This window comes from Perna viridis, chromosome 3 (genome assembly GCF_037379345.1).
Source record: "Perna viridis isolate PV_CMFRI_1.1 ecotype Kerala chromosome 3, ASM3737934v1, whole genome shotgun sequence".
Taxonomy (NCBI): domain Eukaryota; kingdom Metazoa; phylum Mollusca; class Bivalvia; order Mytilida; family Mytilidae; genus Perna; species Perna viridis.
The window spans coordinates 49,763,523-49,790,416 of NC_142447.1; the positions used below are offsets into that span (position 1 = coordinate 49,763,523).

General features: G+C 31.7%; 1 protein-coding gene across 2 annotated transcripts in view; it reads left to right on the forward strand.

Moving 5' to 3' along the window:
• The window catches only part of LOC148622739 (DNA polymerase nu-like), a 29,510-nt gene that overhangs the window by 313 nt on the left and 2,303 nt on the right, over window positions 1-26,894 (forward strand). Inside the window, exons 2-21 of one of the 2 annotated variants that reach the window (XM_088572887.1) lie at window positions 6,706-6,880; window positions 7,865-8,675; window positions 9,095-9,135; window positions 9,689-9,804; window positions 12,779-12,925; window positions 13,270-13,308; window positions 14,877-14,989; window positions 15,780-15,883; window positions 16,192-16,310; window positions 18,014-18,226; window positions 19,131-19,214; window positions 19,682-19,837; window positions 20,196-20,379; window positions 20,745-20,825; window positions 21,350-21,464; window positions 21,734-21,816; window positions 22,706-22,777; window positions 23,091-23,150; window positions 24,740-24,850; window positions 26,179-26,257. In XM_088572887.1, coding sequence (XP_088429013.1) covers window positions 6,712-6,880; window positions 7,865-8,675; window positions 9,095-9,135; window positions 9,689-9,804; window positions 12,779-12,925; window positions 13,270-13,308; window positions 14,877-14,989; window positions 15,780-15,883; window positions 16,192-16,310; window positions 18,014-18,226; window positions 19,131-19,214; window positions 19,682-19,837; window positions 20,196-20,379; window positions 20,745-20,825; window positions 21,350-21,464; window positions 21,734-21,816; window positions 22,706-22,777; window positions 23,091-23,150; window positions 24,740-24,850; window positions 26,179-26,257 — 2,897 coding nt within the window. In that variant the 5' untranslated portion in view covers window positions 6,706-6,711. The remainder of the gene's footprint in view (window positions 1-6,705; window positions 6,881-7,864; window positions 8,676-9,094; window positions 9,136-9,688; window positions 9,805-12,778; window positions 12,926-13,269; window positions 13,309-14,876; window positions 14,990-15,779; window positions 15,884-16,191; window positions 16,311-18,013; window positions 18,227-19,130; window positions 19,215-19,681; window positions 19,838-20,195; window positions 20,380-20,744; window positions 20,826-21,349; window positions 21,465-21,733; window positions 21,817-22,705; window positions 22,778-23,090; window positions 23,151-24,739; window positions 24,851-26,178; window positions 26,258-26,894) is intronic. The other variant, XM_088572888.1, reaches the window with a different exon arrangement.

Genomic DNA, 26,894 nt, shown 5'->3' on the forward strand with positions numbered 1-26,894 from the left:
TCCATAGTATTATTGTATGAAAAGAAAATTCTCTAAAATCATTTTTTATCTAAAACCTTGCAAAGGTAATAATATGTAGTGATACACTTTTACAATGTTTCAATGGATCATAGTAACTTCTAAATCCCTATAACATCTTCATTCAGTTTGACAGAAATTTTCCAAACATGACCATCGAAAATTTTGAAAATGGCTTAAAATCACATAAAAATTTCAAATTGTTTCCTAATTTTCCTGTCCCAAACAAAACTTGACAAATGTGTGGTTTCAAAGTTTACACTTAGACCCAAGGTCAAGCACAACAAATACTGAAAATGTGCATCTTTGTATGTTCTTCTTTCTTTCATACAAAAACCTCTTGGACTTCATCACTTTCTAACTAAACTCTATTCTTTACCGCTCACTTTACTACACTCCATATACAAAACAAGTCTTTACACTCCTTTCTTTGAACCTGCCTCATTATTATGCAGACTTATGGCCAACATTTTGGATATTGGTTTCCACACTCTGAAAACCAGTTTGTGTTAAAGGTTGATTTGACGAGAAAGGATAATTTCTTTCACTACCATTTGTCAACATAAGTAAAAGTGCAATAAATTTGGCTAACATCTTCCATCACAAGAATGTCACAAACAAAATTCCACTGAATTTCAAAGACAAATCAATAGCAATTATTTCATATTCCTATACTTCACCTATTGCATCCCAAACTTTTGCAGGACCTGAAGTTTGAGGACTTCAAAGCTAAACCACCTGACTGTTCTTGCAAAAACTCTCCATTCAAATATGGTCCTTCTGGTCCTGTCATTACTGGAGATTTAAACATCATAGAAAATGAATCTCTCTGTAAGGTCCTTTTTAAAGGTCCCCAAGTACCTTGAAATGCATTCTATAAATTGGAGTAATAACTGAAAACTTCTTATGGATGTTATGGAGGACTATGCAAGAAATTGGATAAAACGAGAACTGAAGACATTGATTCACTGCCACAGTGGGGAAAGGCTGTGAGGTCTTCAATTTTTTAAATATATGAAAGTTTAAGTAGGTCAAAGAGTGTCAGTGCTACATCTGTTTTCAAAGACCCTGATGTAGCAAAAACATTATATACGGTACTACACATGACAAATATGTTGTTGTACCTGCAGACAAAGCCCAAAACAACATTATTTTTGTCTGCAAAACACATTACATCTTATGTTTATTTTCAGAGGTAGATGTAGAAAATACTAGCAGTAATAAGACCTTTACTGCTACCACACTCTCCTTAGAAGAGATAGTGGAAAACCATTAATATATTATCTTCTTTTGGTCTCTCTACCAAAGACAAAGATTGTGATCTATTGTCTATGTATTGGATTCCTAAACTGTACAAGAATCTGTGCAAACAATGTTACATAGTTCACAACTTTGCTCTGCAAAATGTACCACCAAACTGCTTTCAAAATTTTTAACTTCTATACTCAAAGCTGTAAAAGATGGTCTCCAGTCCTCCCATGACACTTGTTACTCCTGTTGTAGTATTAATTCAAAATTGATCCTGAAAAATTTGAAAGATCTTCTGGAAACCCTCAAGTCAAGATTATTATCAAAATGCAATAGCATTAAAATCTATGTTTTTTCAACTCTTTATACTTCTTTTCCCCATACTCAGTTAAAATCCCAACTCTAAAGCATCATACATTGTTGTTACTCCAAAGAAGACGGTACACATAGATACAGATATGTAGTACTTGGTAGAGATTCTTCATTCTTTTTGGAAAATTATTCCAAATCATCTTCCAATTAAACTGAAGATGTTTTCAAAATGCTGGAATTTTTATTGACAATATATTTGTCCAGTGTGGTGGACTTGTTTTTCAACAAACAGATCCTTTAATCTCAGTTTCCACAATACAGATGACGTATTATCGTTAAACAATCCATGTTTCGGGAATTTGATACGTTGCATCTACCCCAAAGAACTTGAGATAAAGGATACTACAGCCATTGTGAAGTCAGCCTCATATCTTGACCTACACTTACAGACTGATGGTAAAGGAAAACTATTGACCAAACTATATGACAAACACTATGACTTTTCATTCTGTATTGTCAACTTTCCTTTCATCTGTGGCAACATCTCTTTAGCACCTGTGTAAGGAGTTTTTATATCACAACTCACACGTTATGTCAGAGCTTGCCGTAAGCAGGCAGACTTTTTGTACTGTGCTAGACTTCTTACAATTAGGATTCTGGAACAGGATTTTGTTGCTAAAAGATGGAAGTCATCACTGCAGAAGTTTTATGGTCGTCATCATGAACTCATGGATCGTTATGATTTGTTCAACGTGTCATAGTTTTCCTTTCCTCTTTCATCTACCCTGGACTTGACTTTTAATGAGTAGTTTTGCAGACGTTTCTAGTAAAGCAGAGGGTGCTAATCCTTCCAGTGTACCTTGTTCATGCTTCCAGTTTTAAGTGGAGTCAGAGTTGCTCATTTACTTTTGTTGCTTTGTACGTATTATTTTCGTTATTAATGTTCTTTGTTATCTTTTTCTGTTTTCCATGTCATGTCTTTGTCCCTGGATTACATTCCTTTGATATCTGCTAGAAATAGAATCTTGGTTCCCTTGATTACTCTTGCCAGACAGGCTGGGGCCATGTGACTTTAGAGTTTGTCCGAAATTGAAAATACAGGAATAGGTTTAAAATCAAAATTGTGAAAATTTAAAGAAAGACTGTTATTTGTTGTTGCATGTACAACAGACAACACTATTGACATGTTTTTCACTCTATATGAAATTTTCACACTGCTTATACTAGTTAGACAAAATTTCACAATGTTTGACTTCATGATCTTGAACTTCGTAATGTTCAAGATCAAGAAATTTTGCTTTTAAAAAAAAATCTATTCTCAAAACACCAATTTTGGCAGAAAGCATATATATAATTATCAATAGTATAAACTTTCATTACATATATACCTTGTTTTAACTTTTAAAGAGCAAATAAAGAGAAACATACCTGTTAACCTTTGGAACTGTCTCCCCCAGTGACACTGTCTTGTGTGGGAGATTTTTACAAAAAGCAAATATTTCATGTAAAAATTCAACTTTTTAGTATTTTCTATGTTTTTCACAGAAAGTGTAGTAATTTTGACCAAAAACCTCCCACAAATTTTATGTTTTGATGTTGGAGATTCTGAATTTTTCAATAATTTTGAGGGAATCTCTGCCTTAATGTGGGAGGGTTAACAGGTATGAGAATGATACATTGAACCTTGTAAAATTAGTACTCAAAATACTGTTTTTGATATGGGACAAGCTCTGATGTCCAATGGCCCCAGCTTGTCTGCCATTGGATGTCAGAGCAATCTTGGATTAAAATGATACATAGTCATAGACATAAACATAGACATAGAAATTAGACATGTATACTAAATTAACACAAGCTTTAACAATGCTTTTTCAGTCTACATATTCACCATATTTTTTGTGAGCAATTCTTTATTTTGGAGAAAACCATACAATGATTCATCTTCCTCTTCAATATCAGAATAATTTCAATCATGTTTATCTTCACATACACATAGACCTGTAATCAAATTACAATTCTTTGATGTACAGGTACATTACATTGTACATGTATTAATGTAGGCAATTTCATTTCAATTCCATTTATTTTCATGTATGATATTCATAAATACTTGTACAATTATGTTTTAGACCATCAGAGTGATATCAATGACCCCTTGATGCCATAGTTACTTGAACCAGATTGTTTATATAAGCTAGTGTCTGAAAATTTACTCTGACCATTTTACCTTCAAATTCATGTAAACAAATTATAAGTACACAAAATGTACCAGTAAACATTTTAGTTGATTACTGCAAAACAATTTTATGTCTTATTTTCCCTAATTAAATTAGTTGATCAGCATGAAAACATGACTGAATGAAAGTGCTCTTACAGGTGCTTGAATTTTTTGTTTTTTTACATATACCTACATATAATGTTGAAAGCAGGTTTAGTCCATCACACTAAAAAGTATTCAAGCAATATTATTCAACTTTGCCCTCTGACTATATACATATTGAAGATGTGCACCTCCTATAATTGTGGAAAAATTTGATTATATTTTTCTTTTGAATTTAGTGTGTTGACCGTTTTTTTTCACTTTATGTTGTGAACAGTTACTTCTTTGTGTAATCTATAAATTTATATTATTCATACTTTGCATAGTGATTATACACATATTAAAAATGTTCACCATTTCCTTTAAATTTTGATAATTTTTTCTCTACATTTTTAGCATGTTGAACTTAGCCATTTTTTCAGCAAAATATGCTATCTGAATAGGACATTCATTTGGAAATTTGTATCCCACTTGGTAGTTTTTTGACTTGCTAAGTGTGTATATTCATATTGAAGATACTTATGTGCTGACAATATATGGCAGTGACACAGGTCCAGACATGTATTGTTATTGTTTATTACTGCCCCACTATCCTCTGTATGTCCTGATATTCCAAGGAATTTACAAAGCTTGTTTAAACTTAGTTCATTTCTATGAATGAACACCACACATTCAGTTTTGAATTTTGAACAAATGTTGAATATTTTAAAATCTCTTTAGTTATATAACTCTCAACACAGGAATATTAGGAACAATGTATATAGGGATATTCTCCCAATACCGGAATAATATCAAGGGTTCTTTTCCAAATGGGTAAAGGCTACACATATAGTGCTCCAAAATATGGCAATTGGTATACTATTAAAAGGCACTTCTCTCTACAAGAGAATCTGTAGTTGGTAGTGAACCCATATTTTAGAATTTATGCAGCAGTTTTTTGACACTTAGAAATTGATGGTAAAGGAAAACTATTGACCAAACTTTACGACAAACGTGATGACTTTTCATTGAGAATTGTCAACTTTCCTTTCATCTGTGGCAACATCCCTTTGGCTCCTACGTATGGAGTGTTCATATCACAACTCATACGTTATGCCAGAGCTTGTTGAAACTACTCAGACTTTTTGTATCGCGCTAGAACTCCAACAAATAGGCTTCTGGAACAGGGTTATGTTGCTACAAGATTGAAGTCATCACTACAGAAGTTTTTTGGTCGTTATCATGAACTCGTTGATCGTAATGGTGTATCCATCAGCACCATGAAAACTGATTTATTCAACGGATCATAGTTTTCCTTCCCTCGTTTGTCTACCTCGGACTTGACTTTTTATGAGCAACTCCGCGGGTGTTTCTAGAAAAGCAGAGGACGCTTACCCTACCGGTGCACCTGGTCCATGCTCCCAGTTTTTAGTGGAGTCCGAGTTGCTCATTTACTTTTGTTACTTTGTATGTATGATTTTAGTTACTTTATGTTCTTTGTTGTGTATGTCTGTTTTCCATGTCTGGTCTTTGTCCCTGGATTACATTCTTTTGATTACTGCTATAACCTTGGTTCCCTTGATTACTCTTTATTAGATTTCAAGTTCATGTTGTTTGAATTCAAACTCTTCATCTGCAGCAACTAGCATATCATTTGAAATGGTAAGGGTGTTTTGAAATTACAATGTTTAAGAAATATTTGAAGTGTAAGAATCATGATTACTAGTACTGACACCACTGACTTTCACAGGTAGATTTGAATGCCTTGCACTATGTAATTATATGTTTTAGTTGTGGAGTTTCCTCTTCAGCTTTGTAGAGTGTAGGCTTACTTTGCCAGCTAGGGTACAGGGTTTTCAAAGGATTCTTTTCCTTTTTGGTAGTGGTACTGCAGTGTTGTGAATTTTTGTTGTTTGTGCCATTCTTTGCTGTTACTAGTACTTAAATTGATATTTCACTAGGATTGATATGGAATAAAAAGTTAAGCTAAAGGTTGGATATTGAATCTTTAGGTTGAGTACATCATGTAAATCTGTATATATCTCAAGAAACCAGACTTTTCCTCTATCAAGTCTAGTATTTAAGAATAAGAGGATCAAAAGAAAGGAGACACATACAATGAATGGTTTTTGCAATAAAGTCAGTATTGTCAATATGATGATTTTGTTCAACATTACCGTAATACAGAAGAAAAATTAATACATTCAAGATTTTTAGTATTAGAAAACTTAATGTTATGAAAATATGTTGATACATAGGGGAACAAGTTCTCAGACCAGTGTTCCCATTTCCAGGTTAATTAGCCCTCTGTTGTAGGAAAATTAATTTTAAGAACAATTTTAATTTCCATGGGTAACCAAAAATCTCAAACTTTTAGAGCACATTAAGACTCCTAACTTGTTTATAAATGTGCACTTTCAGGTATTTTTGACAAATGTTCAAATATTAGCGTAGATATGATAAAAACTGCCATTACAATACAAAATACAAAAGTGTGCCAATACAGGATTTAGCCATCCAATACTCCTTTTACCAGTCCAAAACGTCATATTGGTCTGGTTAAAATCCATATTAGCTTAGTTGGCCTATGTCAATATGACATATTGGACTGGTTAGTCAATAAAGGTATAATAGGGTAAGGTTTTACATATTGGCTGAGTTATTGGTCCTTGGCTAGCAATATTGGACTTTGGCTGTGCCTCAGTCCAATATGGCTATGTTCAAACCAATAACTAAGACAATATGGAAAACCTTACACAATAATACTATCGTATTTATTGTCTATACATACTAGAAATGAGTAAATTGTAAATTATTGTGTCTTACAGGTAAAAATGCCACTAGATCACATCATAACACCTACCGATTGTCCACCTGTATTGAACAGACTTTCTCACCTGTCGGATGATGCACAGAAAGTCCTGGCTGCTATTTATAGACAGTATCAGCAACAGAAGGAGAATATGGTTATGTCCCAAATTGAAAGACAACAATCATCCTCAGGTTACTTCATAAGCTCCTAAATGGTTTTAATAAACTGTGAATTTATTTATTAAAACTAGTAAATTTTTTGTTACCATTTCCACTGCATTCAAAATGGCTTTTAGGTATTTACCTTGTCAAAACCTATTTGAATCAGGATATGCATGATTTCATGTCAGAAACAAAACCATAATTAGAAATTTTAAGACAGAATATGGAAGTTAGCAAATTAGAAATAGTGTGTATTCTTGTATGTGTAGTTTAACAACTATAATTAAGCTAGAAAGGAAAGCCAAAAATAATGTTAGAGTATATGTGCATTATTTCTTCTGTAATAGCAATTTTTATATCACCTGCCCATAGGACATGTGAGCTTATATATTGCCATCAATTGGTGTCCGTCTTCATCATTGTCATTAACTTTTTTTTGAAATATTCTTCTCCGAAAATACTTAAAAGAATTCAATGAAAGTATGTATGCTTGTTCTTTTGGGTGTCCTGCACAAAATGGCTGTTTGGATTTTTAACTTGTGAAAAAAAAAACAGGGACACTGTTTTTAAAAGTAAAACATGTGGCTCAGACAGCAGTTTTTTGCATATATCTTCAAAACCGTTAGGTTTAGCCAAGTTCTAGGTAAAAGTGTTCAGAATGATCAGATCTATCTGTGGTTTAATTTCCATGTTGGAGTTATTGCCCTTTTTGGATATTTTTGTTGTTGTTGCTGTTTTTGATGTAATTACTTTCTTCTCCTCAGAAACTACTGGACATATATCAATGGAAGTTGGTATAATGGTTCCTTAGATTATTCTGCACAAAGTTACTTTGGATTTTTATCAATGAAAAAAAAAAGAAATGTATGTAGTTTATCAAGCAAGTTGAGCAATTCAGGCACTTCAAAGCCTCTAATTGACATTTCTTTTTAATAGATGAAAAATAAGTGTTTCTCAAATATTATTATAACAGTTAAAATCATTACCATTGTCTAATACTTTTATCTTCTGCAGGTACAAATAGGTATTATCAATCGGTGTACAGAGCAAAGATTGGATCTACTCAACAGGACAGCCAATCAACAGCCAATATAATCGAGGATGGTAAATTACAATCATTCTCTGATGCAAATGACAGACATACTGTGATTCCTAGTACAAATCAGATGCCAAGGAAAAAGATGTATTATCAACAGTTAAACTTTAATCAAAGTACTTGTACAAGTTCTATTGTTGATCATGCCCACACTCAACAAACTGCTCCATTAATTACAAATCCTTTTGAAATTGCTAACTCCAGGTCTTCAGTTATTGACAGTTTGAACCAGTATGATGTCAACATTTGTTCAGTAGAAAAGATTTTAGATGAGACTGGTGATGGCTCATTTAGTGTATCATTTGAGTCCAATCCTTTGTCACTATCACCAAGTTCTCCAGATGTGTTTCCCGTTGTAAAAAGTGAGTGTAAGGTGTGTAACAAGGATATTATTAAGGGAAAAGTTTCTAAGAATGGTGAAAATCTCCTCAAAGATAAAATGTCATCCTGTTTAAAAGCTTCTTTTGATCAGTCCAAGGCCGGGATTGACTGCTCTGAATGGAGGCAACTTATTTTGGATGAAAATGTAGGAATAAAAACTAAGCTGATTGGAAAAATGGAAACAACATCAAAAGAGAAAATATTTTTGCTGAGAGACAGTACAATATATATTCCACCAACAATAGACATGGGTTTCAATTCAGACAATGGCCCAGAAAATGTGACTGGTGTGACTAGAGATTCTGTCAGTTCCATTTCTAAAAGGTTGATAGAACACCACCAGTTAAGGTTCGTCTCATTTAAGTGATTAGTACATTGATTATAGCAAGAATGAATAATTTAGTCATACAGTTTGTGGTCATAGAAATACAACTATGGTCAAAGAATATATCATACTAATCATGTGAAGTTTATCAAATTGATTCTTTATTATGGATTTGACTCGCAATTCCATTTATTTTATCCACTGGCACTGAATAATAACAGGAATCTAAGGAGGTTGTTAATGTAGTTTCTATTTTGTACTGAACTCTTGTTTTGTTTGATTGTTGATTTATCAGCAAATTTGAAATGGCAGCTATAAAGTTGCCATTAAAGTCTGTGAATAAAGTGTTTAGAATTCTCTCTGCTTTTGTCATACTCCTAAAAAAGACCACTAGTGTCAAATGTTTGTACATGTACATGTATTATATATTTTATAATTTCAGGAAAGAAATGGAGAAAAATGAAAACACTGCCATTGAAGATAGTAAGATTTTAATGCTCAACATACTAATGCTTAATTGCTACATAATAATAGTATACATTTTTTTTCTGGAAAATTGTCTTTTATACAATGGTACCAACTGAAATTTTTTTATCAAAATTTAACATTTAGCTTTTGACAATGAATATGACTGATACTGAGAGGCTAGCTCCTATCACATTGTATTAAAATGCTATCAACATTATACAAACCAGCAATCTTGTTGTAAAAAAAAACAAGACAAAACACAATAAATTTAAAGGGAAAGTACAACCTCCAAGTTAGCAATTGACACATGTTATCCAGTTACAACTTCAGTTTCCAGTGATTTGACAAATAATCATTCTTTAACCTAATTATCTCAATAGTAAAATATTTTATTGTATTGTATTACTATAACATGTTTAACACTGTTTTTTATTCTAAGTTTTAATTGAAGTAAAACTACTGTAGACTTTGTTGTTACATCCATTTTATAATTTAAAAAAAATTCTAGTTCTTTTCATAAATTCTATCTTTAGATAATTCAAATCCATGATTGTTTTTACTTAAACAGCCAAGAATAAATCATCAAATCTGAATAATAAAAGAAAAATAGCCCCATTCTTTGCCCCATATAAGAAATCAAAGATCTCTGAGGATAAAACTGGGAAAAAGAAGACCATACAATTGGTGATTCCATATTAAATGTTAATTTCAATGTTGAGTTGTGTTAATAAATTTAATTCTGTTTTGTTTTATTTTAATGTCATCTGACATATTATGGTGTACTGCTGTTTATTGGTCATTCAATGTGTGAAATTCAAAGATGCTTATAGGAAGAAAGATCCCTTGTGATTTTCAGTGTTTCTTCTAATTCTGAGTTTTTAGCTCACCTGGCTGAAGGCCAAGTGAGCTTATGCCATCACTTGGCGTCTGTTGTTGTCGTGGACTAATTTGAAAAAAGTCTTCTCCTCTGAAACTACTGGACTGACAGGTTTTAAACTTGGCATAATTGTTCCTTAGGGTGTTTTGCACAAAATGACGGTTGGGATTTTTGATCCATGAAAAAACATGGCCACTGTTACTAAAAATAGAACATAGGGGTCAGATTGCAGTTTTTTGCAAACAACTCAAAAACCGTTGCCTTTAGCAAATTTCTGGCACATGTAATATTGTTTAGCAACATGAGATGGACCTATGCCTAAATTTTCAAAACGATTGGTCAACTGATGTAGGAGCCCCTGAAAGTTTTTTTTGCATTTTTCACATGTGCAACTTTGAAAATCTTCTCAAAATCCATTGCACAGAATTCAGTGAAAGTTGATATATATGTTCCTTAGGGTATCCCACGCAAATTAACAGATGGGATTGTTGATTCATGGAAACACATGGCCGTCATTACTAAAAATAGAACATAGGGGTCAGATGGCAGTTTTTTGCAAATAACTCAAAAACCGTTGCCTTTAGCAAATTTCTGGCACGTATAAAATTGTTAAGCATTATGAGAAGGACCTATGTTGAAATTTTCAAAACCATTCATTGACTAATGTAGGAGTTACGACCCCTGAAACAGTTTTGTTGTTTTTTTTTTCACATGTACAACTTTGAAAATCTTCTTCTCTAAAACCATTTGAGATCATTGAATGAAAATAAGCATTATATTTCTTTAGTGTATTGTGCTCAAAGTGACTCTTGTGATTTTTAATCAGTGAATAGATATGGCCTTACTATACTAAAAATGGAACTTAGGGGTCATACGACAGGTTTTTGAAAAAAATTAAAAAATTGTTGCCTTTAGCAAAATTCTGGTTCAGATCATGAAAATGCTATGAAAAGCATTTCTTGCATTTGACAATTTAGTTGATTTTAACTTAGCCTGTCTCATTCCTCAAGTTTTTCAAATAAGCAAATGGTTAACCAGGTGAGCGATTCAGGCTCTCTTGAGCCTCTAGTTTGCATGTATAACGCAAGAAAAAGGGACAAATTTACATGTCACAGCTGTTTATTAATTTATGTTGTATAAGAGTTTTATTTGACTTTTTATAATTGCTAGTGCATGATTATTTTTTTTTGCCTTATATTGATCAAAGGATCATATGAAATAAATGGTATTGTATATCATGGAAGAGCTTTCATGTATTTATTGTATTACAATGCAGTAATAACACTTAAAATTGTACTAAATAGAATTGATTGTAATTTTCATTTCATCATGTGAGTTATTGAGATCACAATCCTTAAAGCAGATACTCTAAATTAGAAAGTTGTAATGACTTATTTGGTTTGAAGGAATAGTTGACAACCAGAAATGACAATGGTGACACCAGTTTCTGGAAAGACCATAAAATAAATGCTGTAAAGAATTTTTTTATGAAAAATTCCTTTAAATATGACTGTGCCCAATAAAGGCTCTCTTGGACAGAGAGGAAGCCCTGTAATTGTCTCCATTTCAGCTGAATATTCTAAGACACTTTATATAACCCGTCACACGAAGAGGTGTGGTATTATCTAAAAATATTGTAGTTGAGTGCCCACTTGTCAGTCTGTCCGTTGGTTGTCCAAATTTGATGAGTTGTTAATCAAAGCGCTGATGGCGTTGAACCTCGGAAGTCATGAGACATTTATAGGTATTTTAGAAACTTTATAATCCGCTTATGGTAATTTTTTTTCTTTATTTCCAAAAAATAATAATTATTTACAATGGGATCAGTGCTTTCACCACTACTAAAACTACACATTCACACAAATCTGATGATTCAGAATTTCAATTTAAATTTCGTTTTCTCTTTTTTTTTGACTCGTTTCATTTTGTTTTCATTTTATTTCTCAATGTGTGATCTTGACAATCTATTTTTAGTTTTAAACGTAGCCAATCACGTGGAATCCATATATGGATATCAAAGGCATTCATAAAATATAGTTCAAACTTCTATATTATATATGTATTTGATTTTTTCTTTGACAGTGAATCATGAAAAATATTATTTCAATCAAGTACTGTAAAAACAGGCAATATATTTATGCCAAATAATCATTTTGGTTCATTTTAATATTCATCTGCCAGATCTCTTTCGTGGTGGAAGTACTTTGAAGGCAGTTATAAACCGGAAGTCATTTTGATTGACATGGTTTTGAGACTTAGAAGTCATGTGACTTCCAAGTAAAAATTAAATAAAGTTTTTTTCAGTTTCAGTAGATTATACACAAAAGTTATGGCCATTTTAAATTGTTTTTACCCCCACAATTTTTTTAGTTATCTTTCTTGGAATAGTAGTTAGTCTTTTTTGGGGGGAGGGGGGTATTATGGAGTCTAGATAACTCATATTCAGTTATTTTTCCTGTCAAATTTTTTTTCGATGAATTTGAGTTATTTATTTTTAAAGTATGAATAGTCTAGGATTAATAGTAGTTATTTTGAGATAATGGAGTCTAGAAAAATTTTGAATTTGAGTTTGATTTGTTGTTTCATATTGTTTTAGATGCCCTATTTTTAATTCCTTTGAACTTCATTGAAAAGATTTTTAACTTTTAGTTATTACAAAAATGTATCTGCATGAGATTATCCATGATTCAAACATTTCACAGGTAAAATCTAAAAGGTACTAACAGTTGTCAGATTTTAAGTAAATAATAGTCTTTGTCTTTTCATATATACATTTAAAAGCAATCTGAGCAAAGTCATGTCAATGTTCTGTCATTGAATTCTGATGAGAGGATGGAATTACTGAAGAAAGTTGAAGAAACCAAAGAAATACTTCTAACTCTGATGTATAAAGATGCTGGTAATCAACTGAGAGATGGTGCTACCAAGGTATGTAGCTTCATTTCATGAATTGAAATATATAAGAAAAGGGTCGTTGGAATATTTGTAAGAATGCATCACACATCCTCATCATGCTCGAAGTTACTGCCATTTATGAACTACTTAAATACTGAAGTTAACAATGCAGAAATATGCCTCTGGTCAAGTCTGATATGTTTGGTTTTCTTGGGTCTTTACTTGTACCTTTTTGGATTAAAATTTATTTTAATTCCAGTAACAGCTATATATATTCAAATCAGGATTTAACCATTCACCTCTCATTTGCCTCATAACATCCATTTCTTGACTAAAATAATATTATATGAATATATAATGAATATTAATGATTGCAGAAAAAACAACAGAACCAAAAGCCCAAATGCATAGATCAGGTACTGTATGTTTATTGTTGTTATCCAATTATTATACTACTCAACCAGTGGGTAGAATATTGGAATCACCTTGTCCTTTCATCATTCTTTCTGATCATGCATCATTCTGTCTGTCTGTCTATCAGTCCGAATTTTGTCACTATGATCTATGCACTCAATGGATGGATTGATTTCAAATTTATTGTGCAGCTTTATAAAGATGGGGGTTACATTGTAAGCCATTTGCAGTGCTGTTGGATATATCAAATTCCTGTTATTAGCACAAAAATCTCGGCTTTGAATTGATGGATTTATTTCAAATTTTGTGTGTAGCCTCATATAGATTGAGCATTAGTTGTAAGCCATTTTGGGTGCTACTTCATGTAGATTGGGCATTAGTTGTAAGCCATTTTGGGTGTTGTTGGATATCAACTTCCTGTACAGGGCTAAGGGGTATGCCTTAATTCATGTTGTGTTCTGTTTTAGTACTAAGGCATAATTTGTATAAAGTGGTAAATGTAAAATATATTTACTTCTGTTTACCCTAAAAATTAGTAACTTTTTAGATTATGCATAATTGAAATGTCTATATTAGATTTCTCAGAATCTATTTGAAGGAATACTTAAGGTATTTTGTATATTGGTTTTGCATGATGACTTGTACTGTATCTCTCTTTTCCTGGTTTGACAGAAACGGTGGATTGAGGGTATTCTTAGCATCACTTATTGTGCAACAATTTGTCGTAAAACTGCATTTTTTATGAAATATGCCACAAATTAAAGAATCAGCTTATGTAAGTTCAAAATCTCTTAAACTTTGCATGGGGCTTTTCTAGAAAAAAATGTCTACTGGATCAGAACACCCTTGAAATTTATGGGTACCACCAATAGATTTTGATTAAAACTTACCTCAGTTTTTAAATGCAGTTAACACCCCTCACACACACTAAGACAGTTCTATATCAATGGCAATCTTTCCTGAGTAGGCACCTTTTTTTCTGGAAAAGCCCATATTGAAAAATAAATTTTTGTAGTTTCTTACAGTATGAAAAATTTCCATTGTCAACATAGGCTCAAATGGGTAAAGGACACACTTCATTTTGGAGAGGATCCTTCCTAGATCAGTCACCATTTGAGTTACATTGTAATTTTGTTTTATCTGAACATTTACTTATTTTCATTCATTTCATTTGAATTTTTAATGACCTGTAAGGATTTAGGTTAAATCACATATAATTTAATTTCAGATGTAACACTCTTTCTGATTGGATCAAAAATTTTGTTCATTATCTCACAGACCAAATTTTGTAATGAGCCAGTGAGGTCATCAACCTTTTTTTGCTGATTTACTCCTTAAATTTTGATAATAATTAAATTATAAGGAATGACTGTTATATTTTTATGTATATTTGAAATATCCTCAAAGTTTGTGGTGCACACTTGAAAATAACTTTCTACACAGGTTATTTAATGTGCACGCCATGATTGAGGTTATTTCCTCATAGACCGAGAAAATATAACAGACATTCCTTAAAAAATTCCAAGAATCCTACTTCCACAAATATTTCTATACAAGAGATATTTCGCAGGTAACCTTTATTGTGTTCGGACTATCTAACAGTGAGACAACAACAAAGAAGGACTCTTTGATACTGTACAGTATACCTACAGGTGCTGGAGAAACTGACATACCATTTTTGAGGTACTATTTGTTTCTCTGACTCTCATATTTGAAAGTTAAGTTTGTCATAAATTGAATTATTATTTTTATCATTGCATATTATTGAAAATAAGAAAGATATTATTTAAATTGGTTTGTTTTAATTTTTGTATTATCTAATATGTAGTTGGCATGTATAATGTGTTGCTGAAAATCAGTTATGCACTCAGCATCATTAACTCATTGATCATAATCATGCCAGATACAAATATTCTACCAGGAGACTTGCTGACTGTTTCTAATTTCACCACAACTGTATTTCCTTCTTTATCCCCTTTAATAAGACATGACATGAACAACTTTTGCAGGTGTAAGGCCAAATAAAATTATACTTCTGTTTCCTGTTACCTGATTGACTCATGCCTTGACCCCTCAACTGACTTATTTTCAAGTTAACAAACAACAAAAAGTACTACCATGCAACCTGACATTTTACAGATGGTAGTCAGTTTGTGGTTTCCACAAAGTTCAGGTGGTTAATAAGATGTTTTGAAGTTGTTACCTATGAAATTTGGGAAAAAAAATAAGTAAATAAAATAACATAATTCCCGACCTACTGACCCATTTTTCTTCTGACATGTAACAGATTTTATTTGGCCTAATATAAAAGCAGAAGACACTATGCTACTGTTCACCTTGATGAGTTTTCCTTTGTGAATGTTTCTGCACTCTGTTTTGCACACTATTTTGTTCTCTTTTCTATGAATTACATTAAGTCAGCCATTGAATATTTTTTGTACAACACAAACAGCTGCTTTTTGTCTATTTTCAGGAAACTATGGGAGTCTATCTTTAAGGATACATCAAGAAAAGTTTGTTATGGAGCTAAAGAACTATTTATATTGCTGTTCAAGAAGATTTTTGTAGATCCCAAAGGCATGAAACATTTAGTCATACATAAGTATTTTAAAACAATATTTGTCTGTGTTCCAAACTTTTGTAAAAAAAAAAAATGATACTGTGCTGACAATAGAACCTTGATTAACTGTTACGAAATTTTTTTTACCATTATTTATTTACATTTATGTCTGTTAAATAGAATTTAGCAATGAATGATTGCAAGAAGGTGATCATCTGTTTTATTTTATTGAGTTGTGCTATTCTATTGACAAAACTTACAAAAAAACCCAAAAAAACAAAGAAGAGTATCTTCTATATATGTATTTTATTTTATTTTTTTTTAGTTGCAATACATGACTGGAATGTTCTTGACCCACAGATTGCTGGATGGTTGTTAGACCCTGATAATCCAACATCATCTTTTGAGGACAGTTTGAAGTCTGTTAATCTAAGTTATGATAAGGTGTGGTATACTTCTTATAGTTTCATAGTTTTTACTCTACTAAGACCTTGTGTTTCTAAATACTTCAGGTAGCATATGTAGAGAAATTTGGTAAAAGTCTATGGAAACCTGTAAATAAACTCTATACATAGAAATAGGGAAAGGCTGAATAAGTATGATTTACTTTTGTTCAATAGGTTTTGTTCTGAGGGAGTAGAATATGTTTAAATCATAAACAAGTCTGTCAAAGTGTTATTGTTTATATTCAAATGAATCATATTCTACAACCACTCTTATGTTTATGCTTTATTACTATTTACCAGTTTTACTTTGAAGCATTTCAAATCTGATTTAGTGTATAATTTACAATTGCATCAAAAAGTTGTAAAAGTACCATAGTATGGAATTGAAATATGATTTTTTGCCAACCAAAATATTTTTCTCTTTTTTTTATTGTATTTAATAAATTCTACATATTTTTTGTGTATTTTTCGTGAAATAAATTGTGATAATTGCAATTGGGTTTTCCCTCTTGTAATGCAAATTATATGCAAATTGCAGTGGTGTCTGTTTTAACTTCTTTTGAAACATTTTTCATGTGTACATCTTCGTCATGTAATTTAACAGTCATTTGGTGAATTTGTTTGTCTAACAGGAGTTAAGATGTATTACATTACTCATTATTCAGGTAACATTCTATAATCATAAGTTATGTTATTGAAGCTAAACTTATCCTTTTTTATTTCCCCACTTGCAAAATGGGGGTTATATAATGATAGGGGTGTCAATCTGTCATTCCCTCTTTCTGCTATGCAGAGGGGGTACCTGTTCCCTATCCATTAGTCCTGCTACACCACTGAGTGGAATTGAATGAAACTATGAAACTTTTACAGACTCATCATACAGTGGATTCCTGTTAATTACATAGACAATTTGTCAGAAAAGAAATAAGCAGTTAACATTAATATGCAATTAACAGAAATCATCATTTCAAGGGAAAATGCCTGTCATTTTTAATGTTTAATTTTGACGTATTCTTTTATCATGTCTAATAGATCCCTTGCATAGTGTCTAGTAGTTCTTTAATAAACTGGGGAAGGAGGGGTACCAACTGATGTATTTCACTAACCATATATATTGTTGTTTTACTCAGTTAGGTACAATTTTGAGTAAATTTTGAAAATATTCATGCTATTAAGAGGAATTTTGTAATTTTTGGTCTTATGTTATGCAAATAAGAGGATTTTTTAAAAATGGATAGGTTGGAAAATGCAATTAATAGGAATATGCAATTAAGAGGTATGGGATTAAGTGGAATCCACTGTCACATGTTCTCATTGTGCATCTCTTATGTTAGATATTGATCTGAATTAAGTTTAGGGTTCTCACAAAGCAAAACAATGTTTGTCATTTATAAATGTGGGGACATTAGGGAACCATTTCTTATCTGTTACTCCTCTTACAACACTGAATAGCAATGAATGAAACTTCAACAGAATCTTTATTACATGTTCCCCATTGTACACTCTTATTTTAGATTTGATCTGAATCAATTTGGGGGATTCACATAGCAAAATGCATTTTTTGCTCAGCTGTCAATTTTTTTTTAAAACAAAAATGTAAAGTTTACTGGTAGTTTAAATGTATATGTAAAGAAATAGAGTTTAAAAGCACGAAACTTTTTGTCACCCATAACTTGTTTTAAAAATTATGTTTTATTTTAGAAAAAAGGTGTTAATTGCCCTGAGTTACTGAAAAGTGATCTCCTTTTACTCGGAATGCTGATGGGAAGATTGTTTCAGAAATTACAGAACAGAGAGTTATGGAACTTATTTTGTTGTTTAGAAACCAAGCTTGTGCCTTTGATAGCTTATATGGAATGTCAAGAGGTGCAGATTGATACAGACAAACTACTCCTGTTCTCCGATGCTTTAAAAGTATGTATTAATATTGAATATGCGAAAGATTTAAGCACTGTACACATGAACACACACACACATTTTTTTTATCTCATATTTACTTAAAAAACACCAATTTCCTGAAAAGACCATAAAATCTCAACTGTTTCTATCATGTGAATGTTTTTAACTGTTTTACAAGATTTTAAATGTATTAATTTTGTAACTGTTGTACAAATATGTTGTTGAAAACTGTAAGTGTAATAAAATTGAACTGGAGTTTTTTTTTGCATCTATTTTGTTTTAACCCTTCATTTATCCTTTACATTCAAAATTTTATGAAATGATCCTTGGATGTTATTAGTCTCCTACAATCGACTATGGCTGAAGGGGACCTTAAGTTTACACTTTATCTGTCCATCAAACAATCTGGCAAATCAGTTTCTGCACTTTTATGCATCATGCTTACAGATATACATTTGGTATTTGGTATATTGCTTTATCATGGCAAGTTACAGATCAAGTTCAAATGTTGTTCAGGTCTGTCAAGTTTATGCTGGGTTATGGCCCTTGGACTTAGAAAATTCATAGAATAACTCAGCTTTCCGTACATTTTTTTTGTCATTCTTGCAGATATACAAATGATATTTTTTTGTACATTGCTTTATCATAGCAAGTTACAGACCCAGTTCCAATTTTGTTCTGGTCTGTTGATTTTTTTGCTGAGTTATGGCCCATGAACTCAGATAATTAATGCAGGCTTAGTTTCCAGTTAACAAATTATGCATGAAGTTAGCATTCTGTTCTCTTCAACAGAATTTTTTCTGGTAGGGGACTTTGTATTGCCATGCAATACTCTCAGAATACTTGTTCTTTCATGATTACTTTGCATATTCATTGTGTATTTGTTTGTCTTTTTATTTATTCTATTCTTTATTTTAAGAAAAAGTTACAGAAACTGGAACAGGAGGCTTATGATAGTGTTGGTCACTCATTTGTTATCAACAGTACAGCTCAACTTAGACAAGTAGGTTATTTTCACCTTCAATTTCCAATCTGTATGTATACAAGTACATTTTAACCCAAGAGATCTATGTGAGATCCAATGACATGGACAAAATGTATTAAAACTGTATATTCATTTGAAAACATTTTAATGGTCTCAAGAGCAATATAGTAATAACTTGTCTGTAACAAATATAATACTCCCACTCATTGGTGGTTTTATTGTAATCATGTTGTCCTATACACTTTTCTGTAACATATTTCTTGGCTTATTTGCTTAGATATATGTTTCATTGCTTTCCAATGAGGGCTAGTACTGTGTCTCCTCTTTCCAGGTTCCCAACTTATATACTTTGTTTACTAAATATCCTAACTTCACAGAACTGATTGAGTGGGGTATCTTTAACATGACATCGGATTAGGATGCAATATCTTTGTTTCATTTAAATTGATTTTGCAAGTTGGTGTTTATAATGATTAAATTTTTAGGTTCTTTTTGAGGAGTTAAAATTAGATACTAAATTACCACATAAGAGGAAGTTAACCAAGACATCAGTAGGACATCAGATATCAACATCAGAGGTTGTCTTACAACAACTCATAGAAATTCACCCATTACCAGGCATAGTTCTTGAATACAGACAGGTATTACTTATAAATAATGTCAAAATTCTCCCATCTTAGAGTATAGACCGTTATATACTGGACAACATTTTCTCATCTATGAATTTAGGGTAAACCATTTTCATTTTTTGAGTTTTCAGTTTCTTACATAAAATTGACTGTGTTCGTATTATGACCCCACATTTTTTATTTAAGCCATTTTAAGGTGTTTATTGGTAACTAAATGCCCTGCTGATTTTACTAAAGCCATTTTCTTTGTTTTCGTAGAAATTGTTGGAATGTCTGACTAAATGCTCTGAAGGCCAAATGCAGTTTGATATTAATGTTTTATGCTGTTGATTGACAATTTATAATGCTACAAAAATATCAAACATAAAAGTTTCAGAAGATGAAATCAACATACATGGATGGAATTATGAGCTGTGTACAGCATAATACTCTATCTACTCACTGGGACCAGATCTCAGCTGCAACTGGCCGTCTGTCATCATACCAACCCAATGTTCAGGCTATTCCTAAAGCTCCAATACTACTTAACAATTACCAAGAAAGTTTTATAGTGGGTAAGACTATTCTCAAAAGAGCAACTCCTTCTAAATGGTTTAAGGGATTTCAATGAGAGATAAGACGACCACAGGGTTTCACATTTAACATTTCATAAATCCATTTAAAGCAGGGGGTATTCTCTTGGTGAGGTTGCTCACAATATTCCTAGTTGCTTTTGATACAGACAATTGGCAGCTTGGCCATTTGTCTTCCATCTCCTATAACCTTAAATGGTAACTAAGTAAATGTTGCAGGGAAGTTTTTTCTATGATTTTAAATACTAGTAATTATTTTGTATTGATAAGCTACACGAATGGATAGCTGTATTAATAAGTAACCTTTTTTTACTTATTTGATGAACTTGTTATTACAATGTTTTCAGACAAAGAAAATGATGATACCTTAGAGATCTATGCCAGGGATATTTTCAAAAGTCAGGATTCTTGGTCATATGTAGCTGCGGGTAAGCTAGCTATGCCAATTTCATAGGTAAAAGAAATGTTGTAAATGCATTTTCATCCATAGAGTGTTTTTTTGTAACTTACTGTAAAGTACAAAGATAAACAAATTGTAACCAAATCAAAGAACTCATGACAAGCATATGAATCTACACTAAGAGTTTTAAGTGAAAAGTCATGGATGTTAAGCACCCTTTCATTGGCACACACTTATCACAATAAACTGAGAGTTACCTCTGTGTTTTCCATCCAGCTTTGAGAGTTACGTCAGAAAAAATGAAATTAAAGAATAGGATGATTAGTTTTATGTTATTTAGCAAAGTTTTTCAGAAGATAAGAGATACATTAAACAGCCTTTTAGTTATTTTTTGTCCAACTTATATAAAATACATTGGATTCAAACCTTCATGTTAATTTGTTCTTTAAATACCAAATAAATGCTTTAGGTATTGACATATTGGTTATGGTATTTATATGGCACACATTAATTTAATTTTCTTGTATTTTTCAATTTTCTTGTATTTTTCAGATTTTCAGCAAATTGAGTTAAGGTTATTGGCCCATTTAGCAGATGATGACATTCTCCTGCAGATCTTCAGAAAACAGTCAAATAATGATATATTCATTGAGCTTACTTCTCAATGGTTGGTAAATTCAATTGAAGACTATACGTATTCAAAGTGGTAAAACCAAATCAGTCATTTAGAAGTAAATTATCAGAGAAAGAAATTAATGGATAAAGTAAAAAATCTCATTATAAACTGTATGTGCTAATGATGAAATGACATGCTTTTGAATTTTATGGATCAGTTTCTCTTGTAACAAATTGAAAGCTCTCTGTTTGAATAAGTGTGCAATGAATTTTGTTCTTTCACAAAAAGACACAACTTAACTGTTATGTTTGGCTCTGCAGGCTTGGAAAACCAGTATCTAGTATCACATTAGCTGAAAGAGAACAAACTAAGAGAATAGTTTACTCAGTTATGTATGGTGCAGGTGATATACCAAAATACTTCAATTTTCATGTATATGTATTTAGATGTGTTTTGTAACATATATCTTTATGTCTCTCGCAAGGAAACGTTTGGGGTTACTCAGGAAACACCTTGCTTGTCAATCAGCCAATCTGACCACCCATATGTCAGTTAAATTGTCTGCATATCTTGTGTGTCTAACTCCACTCAATCAGCCCAGTGGATTAGCATGAGATCTTTTTAGGAAGGTGCATGAAGTAAGGTAATTATTGTCTGATGCAAGGAAAGGGAGATTATCTTGGGTAAGTGGGTTTAAAAGCCGAGTTAAAACAATGGAGTGGATTTTGACGAAATTAAATTGAAAGGTTGGGCATCATATATAGATGGATGCACATGTAAGAAAATAATTATTGTCTGCAAAGGAGACAATCTCTTAGAGTTTAACATGTTGTAATGACACCTTTATGGATTTTATAGGAAGGTAGTTCACCTTAAGCCTGAAGGATTTCACTTGTGAAGACCTCATATGTGCAACACCTTATAAACCAATCAAAATTTTTTTATTAACTTTTGTATGAAGAGAAGACATAATATGTAGATGTGACTGAATGAATATAAGTTTTATTTAAGAGTGTTACATGTTTTCAATACTATTTTTGAGATCGCTCACGGTGTTTCTAGATTTCTATGTTAAATTTGTTTCAAGAAGGGATTTTGTAATGTCTTTGTTTCTTCATTGTCACTTATATTTTAAAAAATAATAGTGGTTTATATATTTATTTCTGTTTTGATATCAAATTTTTATATTTTTTTGAAATATTTAAATTCAATATTACACAATTTGCTTTAAATTTACTGTACACTAATAGCTTGATGGCATACCAATGGCCTCATTTTTAAACATTTTCAAGGAAAAGAAAAACTTGCAGAGTATCTAAAGATTAGTGCTGATAATGCAAAAGCAATCATGAATAGTTTTCTAGGTATGTATATATACCTGTTTAGCTTGTCTTTTTTTTCCCCGAATTGGTTAACAATCTGTTTTTGTACTGATTTTTATATATTTTAAAGGACTAGATATACTCCATGGTCCAGTCAAAAATGCTTCGAATCTACACCCGGCATGGCTGGAAAATTATACATCCTTTAATAATGATTAACATGAAGAATTTGCTTCAATATGAAGAGAATTTTGTAAGTGGTATCAATCTGACCACAAACTAATTTTCAAGTATTTCAAAATTGAATAATAGTTGAAATGCCAGAATTTTATTTAATATTAAACATTTTTTGCAGTCAAGTTACCTGCAGTAAATCAATTTTCAAAGAAGTGTGTTGAGTTTTGCCAGAAACATGGTAAATTTCATATTGGTAGCAATCTATATAAATATTCTCTTTTAATTTATCTTATAAGGGCTCTTCCACAAAAGGTGGCAGATGCCCTTTAGTTTTTACTCTGTCTGATGGGGTAGAAGTGTTCAGCATGATGAGATCTATCTGTGGTCAAATTTTCATAGATTTCCTTGTTTGAGGTATTGCCTTTTTGGACATTTTTTGGCTATTTTTAATGTTGTTTCTATCAAGAGTTTTCTCAGAAACTACAAGACAGATTTCAACAGAAGTTATTATGATTGTTCCATAAGATATCATGCACAAAATCATGGTTGAGTTTTTGATCCATGGAAAAACATGGCCGCTAGCTTTTACTAAAAATTGAACATTGGGATCAGATAGCAGTTTTCTACATATATTTCCTAACCCATTAAGTTTACCAAAATCCTTACAGGGTGAAGGATGATGAGATCCATTGTGGTCACTTTTCATGAAAATCTGTGTTAATGCTTTTTTTGACATTTTGGTTTTTTTTTTATGGTTTTACTTTAAACAAACTACTGGACAGAATTATCCATGAAAAAACATGACTGCTTTTATGAAAATAGATGATAGATTTTCAAGCCAGGTGAGTGATTTCAGGTTGTTTTAAAAGAGCCTCTAGTTAAAGTAGCTTCCCTTTTGCAGTTAAAATTTCAACATTTGTACTTCATTGATAATTGGTTTATTTAGAAAGAGTGGTATTTTTCATAGTTTGTTATTCACTAATACAATAAAAATTCATTTATTAAAATGTATAATCATGTAGTCCACATCAGTATTCAAGTTACCTTTAGAGAATATTTTCTTCGAGTTTGAACATCTTTTATTTCCATTTAGATATTGACTCAATATTTGGTTAATAGCTATATCTAGATGAATTAAGCAAGTTTTACTTTTGTTCTGATCAAAGGTTTTTTTGGCTAAGGTATTGCCCTTGGATGAATATTTTTATTTATTATGTCTCCTCCCACTTTGGTGGAAGTCATATTGTTTTTGCCTCATCTGTCTGCCTTCTGTTCATGTGTCTGTCACAAAGTTTGTCTGCACAACTCCTCTCAAACTATTGAACCCAATTTTACAAAACTTGGTATGCAGCTAAACATTGTATGTAGTAGTGCATATTACCAGGAAATTTTGATCCCCTAATTTTTGTAGTAGTTATTCCCCTTTGAACTTAGAAATTTGCCCAAAATCCTCATAAATTATCTTGTCAGTGCAACTCCTTTGAAACTATTGAACCAAATATGCTCAGAACAGTTCATGGGACAGGGGAGATGTTTTTGCAGACAAAAACAAACTTTATTTTTTTTATCTAATTATCAGTTATCCAGGCTTTTATTTGGACATCCTTCAAGATATTGAATGTATCAGATATTAACTTGACATTTGATATGTAGCTAAACTAGATGAGTTACAGTTCAGGTTTGAATTTTGTTATGGTCAAATGAATTTTGGCTGAGTTATGGCCCTTAGGCTTGAAGAGAAAACCTGATGATTTTGTTCCAAACTACTGTATTTCTTGTTAAAAGTGGTTACTAATTCCTATAACTTTTTTATATTTGTTTATTTAGGATATACAAGTACAATATTTAACAGAAAGAGAATGATTCCAAATATTAAGCACCCTTCACCACCACTGAGAGCACAGGCTGAAAGACAGGCAGTTAACTTTTGTGTTCAAGGTAGGATAACAAGATTCTAGCTTGTTGTGATTGTATAGGTTTTATAATGAGTGAAAGTTGAGTATCACAAAATATCAACTCAAGTTATTTGATTCCAACATCATAACAAATGAGCCTAGGCATGATGTTTAAATTAAATAATGTGAGTTGATATTTTGCAATATTCAAATTTCACAGGTTTTAAAAGTTTTTCTCTAAGATTCCTCTGGAAGATTTGGTTGCTTGACATTTTGCATCTGCCATGACTGATTTTTGTTCAATTGTCCATCTATGATGCCATCAGTTGTTACAGAAGAACAGTATAAGAAATGTCAGAACATCACTTTCAACAAATCAAATTTGATTGACTATGCATCACACTAACACAACAATCAATCACAAAAGCCAATTTTTCATATCACTAGTTCGTATAAGAATTAGCAATGATAAAAATTTTGTCTATTGAAAAATAATAAATTTTCCATGTGCATATTTTGTTTATTGCACTTCGCACAATAAACAATATGCACATGGAAAATTTATGTTATTTTTCAATAGACAAAATTTTTATCATTGCCAATTCTTATAAATTAATTTTAAAACATATTTTCATCTTTAAACATGAGAAAAGTAGCTCTGAATTTAACTGAATAAGGGTGTGCCAATATTTTTTTTATCCATTGAGATAAAACAAAATTATTTCAACCAATCAGATTACAGTATTTATCTCAAATTAATTTATTTCACATTATCCCATTATTGCAATTATCAAGCTGTCCAAGATGTAAATAAAACAATCAAATCATAGAGAATAATTCATAAAACACACATATCCTGTCAAAAACGTTTTATATTTTAAAATGTTTGGATTTTTATTTATTGCACTTTATATGTTGCTGTCCTTTTTCTTTTGTTGAAATTATTGTCAAGGCTCAGGAAACACTTTGATTTGTTTGCCTAAATTGACAAAGGGGAGACTTTTACCAGTAGTTTACATAAGAATTTTTATTCATAAAATAATTGATGTTAAATGTCTATTTATTCAAATTAAGTTTTAATAACTAGTTAATTACAGGTAAATTACAGCATTCTCACCCCTAAAATGCCTCAATAAACTTTTCCATATTCCCTTTAATTAAGGTGCTGTTTTTTTTTTCAGAGGAAACCATGATAATATATGTGTGTAATTATCTATTTATTTATTGTTTTTGATTACGTGTTATTTTCATCAACATTTTTTTTAAATGTTTCCTTGGGAAAATGTGTATAAGATTTTTTAGATGATTAGTTTAACTCTGTGGTACATTATAAAAAACATGTATTACAAAATTTACTTTCATTTTTTTAAGGTTCTGCTGCAGATTTGTGTAAAGCTGCCATGCTACAGATAGAACAAGCTCTAAGAAACCATCATCATCTTAGAGCTAGGTATCTGCAGATATAGATTAGTTTTTAAATTCACCCTTGACTTTATGTGATCTTATTTCCATTTATCAGTCTTAAAGGTTTTAGCACTTATGCCAAGTAGGTGCAGATGTTTGTACTATACTCGGCGTCACATAAATAACATACTGTTAAAATTTGAATAAAAATATTTTCTACGACTTTATTGACACCTACCATCGTTTAAATTGTCTTAAATGACTTGCTCATTCGTTTAGCCAAACGGCTTCTCCCTAAACAAGTCGCTTATTAGCTTAAATCATGCGTAACAAATCCTTACGGGAAAATCCCATACTAATATCCGCCATGTTGGTTTCTACGGGATGATTTGTTTACAACGAAGTTCGTAAGTTCCCGTCGAACTCCGGTGACAATCGTCTGCTTGATCAACTTCTCGGTATTGTACGTTGTTCGCGTAAAATAAATCCGAGATATCCGAAATAACGCCGAAATGCATTCTGGGTTCTTCGGTTTTTGGACAAACCATTTAAACGTAAACAACATCTCCTAGCAACCCGATCACTGTAAACATGGCCGACTTTTTACAATGTAAATATTGGCACCGAGAATTAAAATCTGACCGGAATTTAACAATTCAATGTTTAGGGAGAAGCCGTTTGGC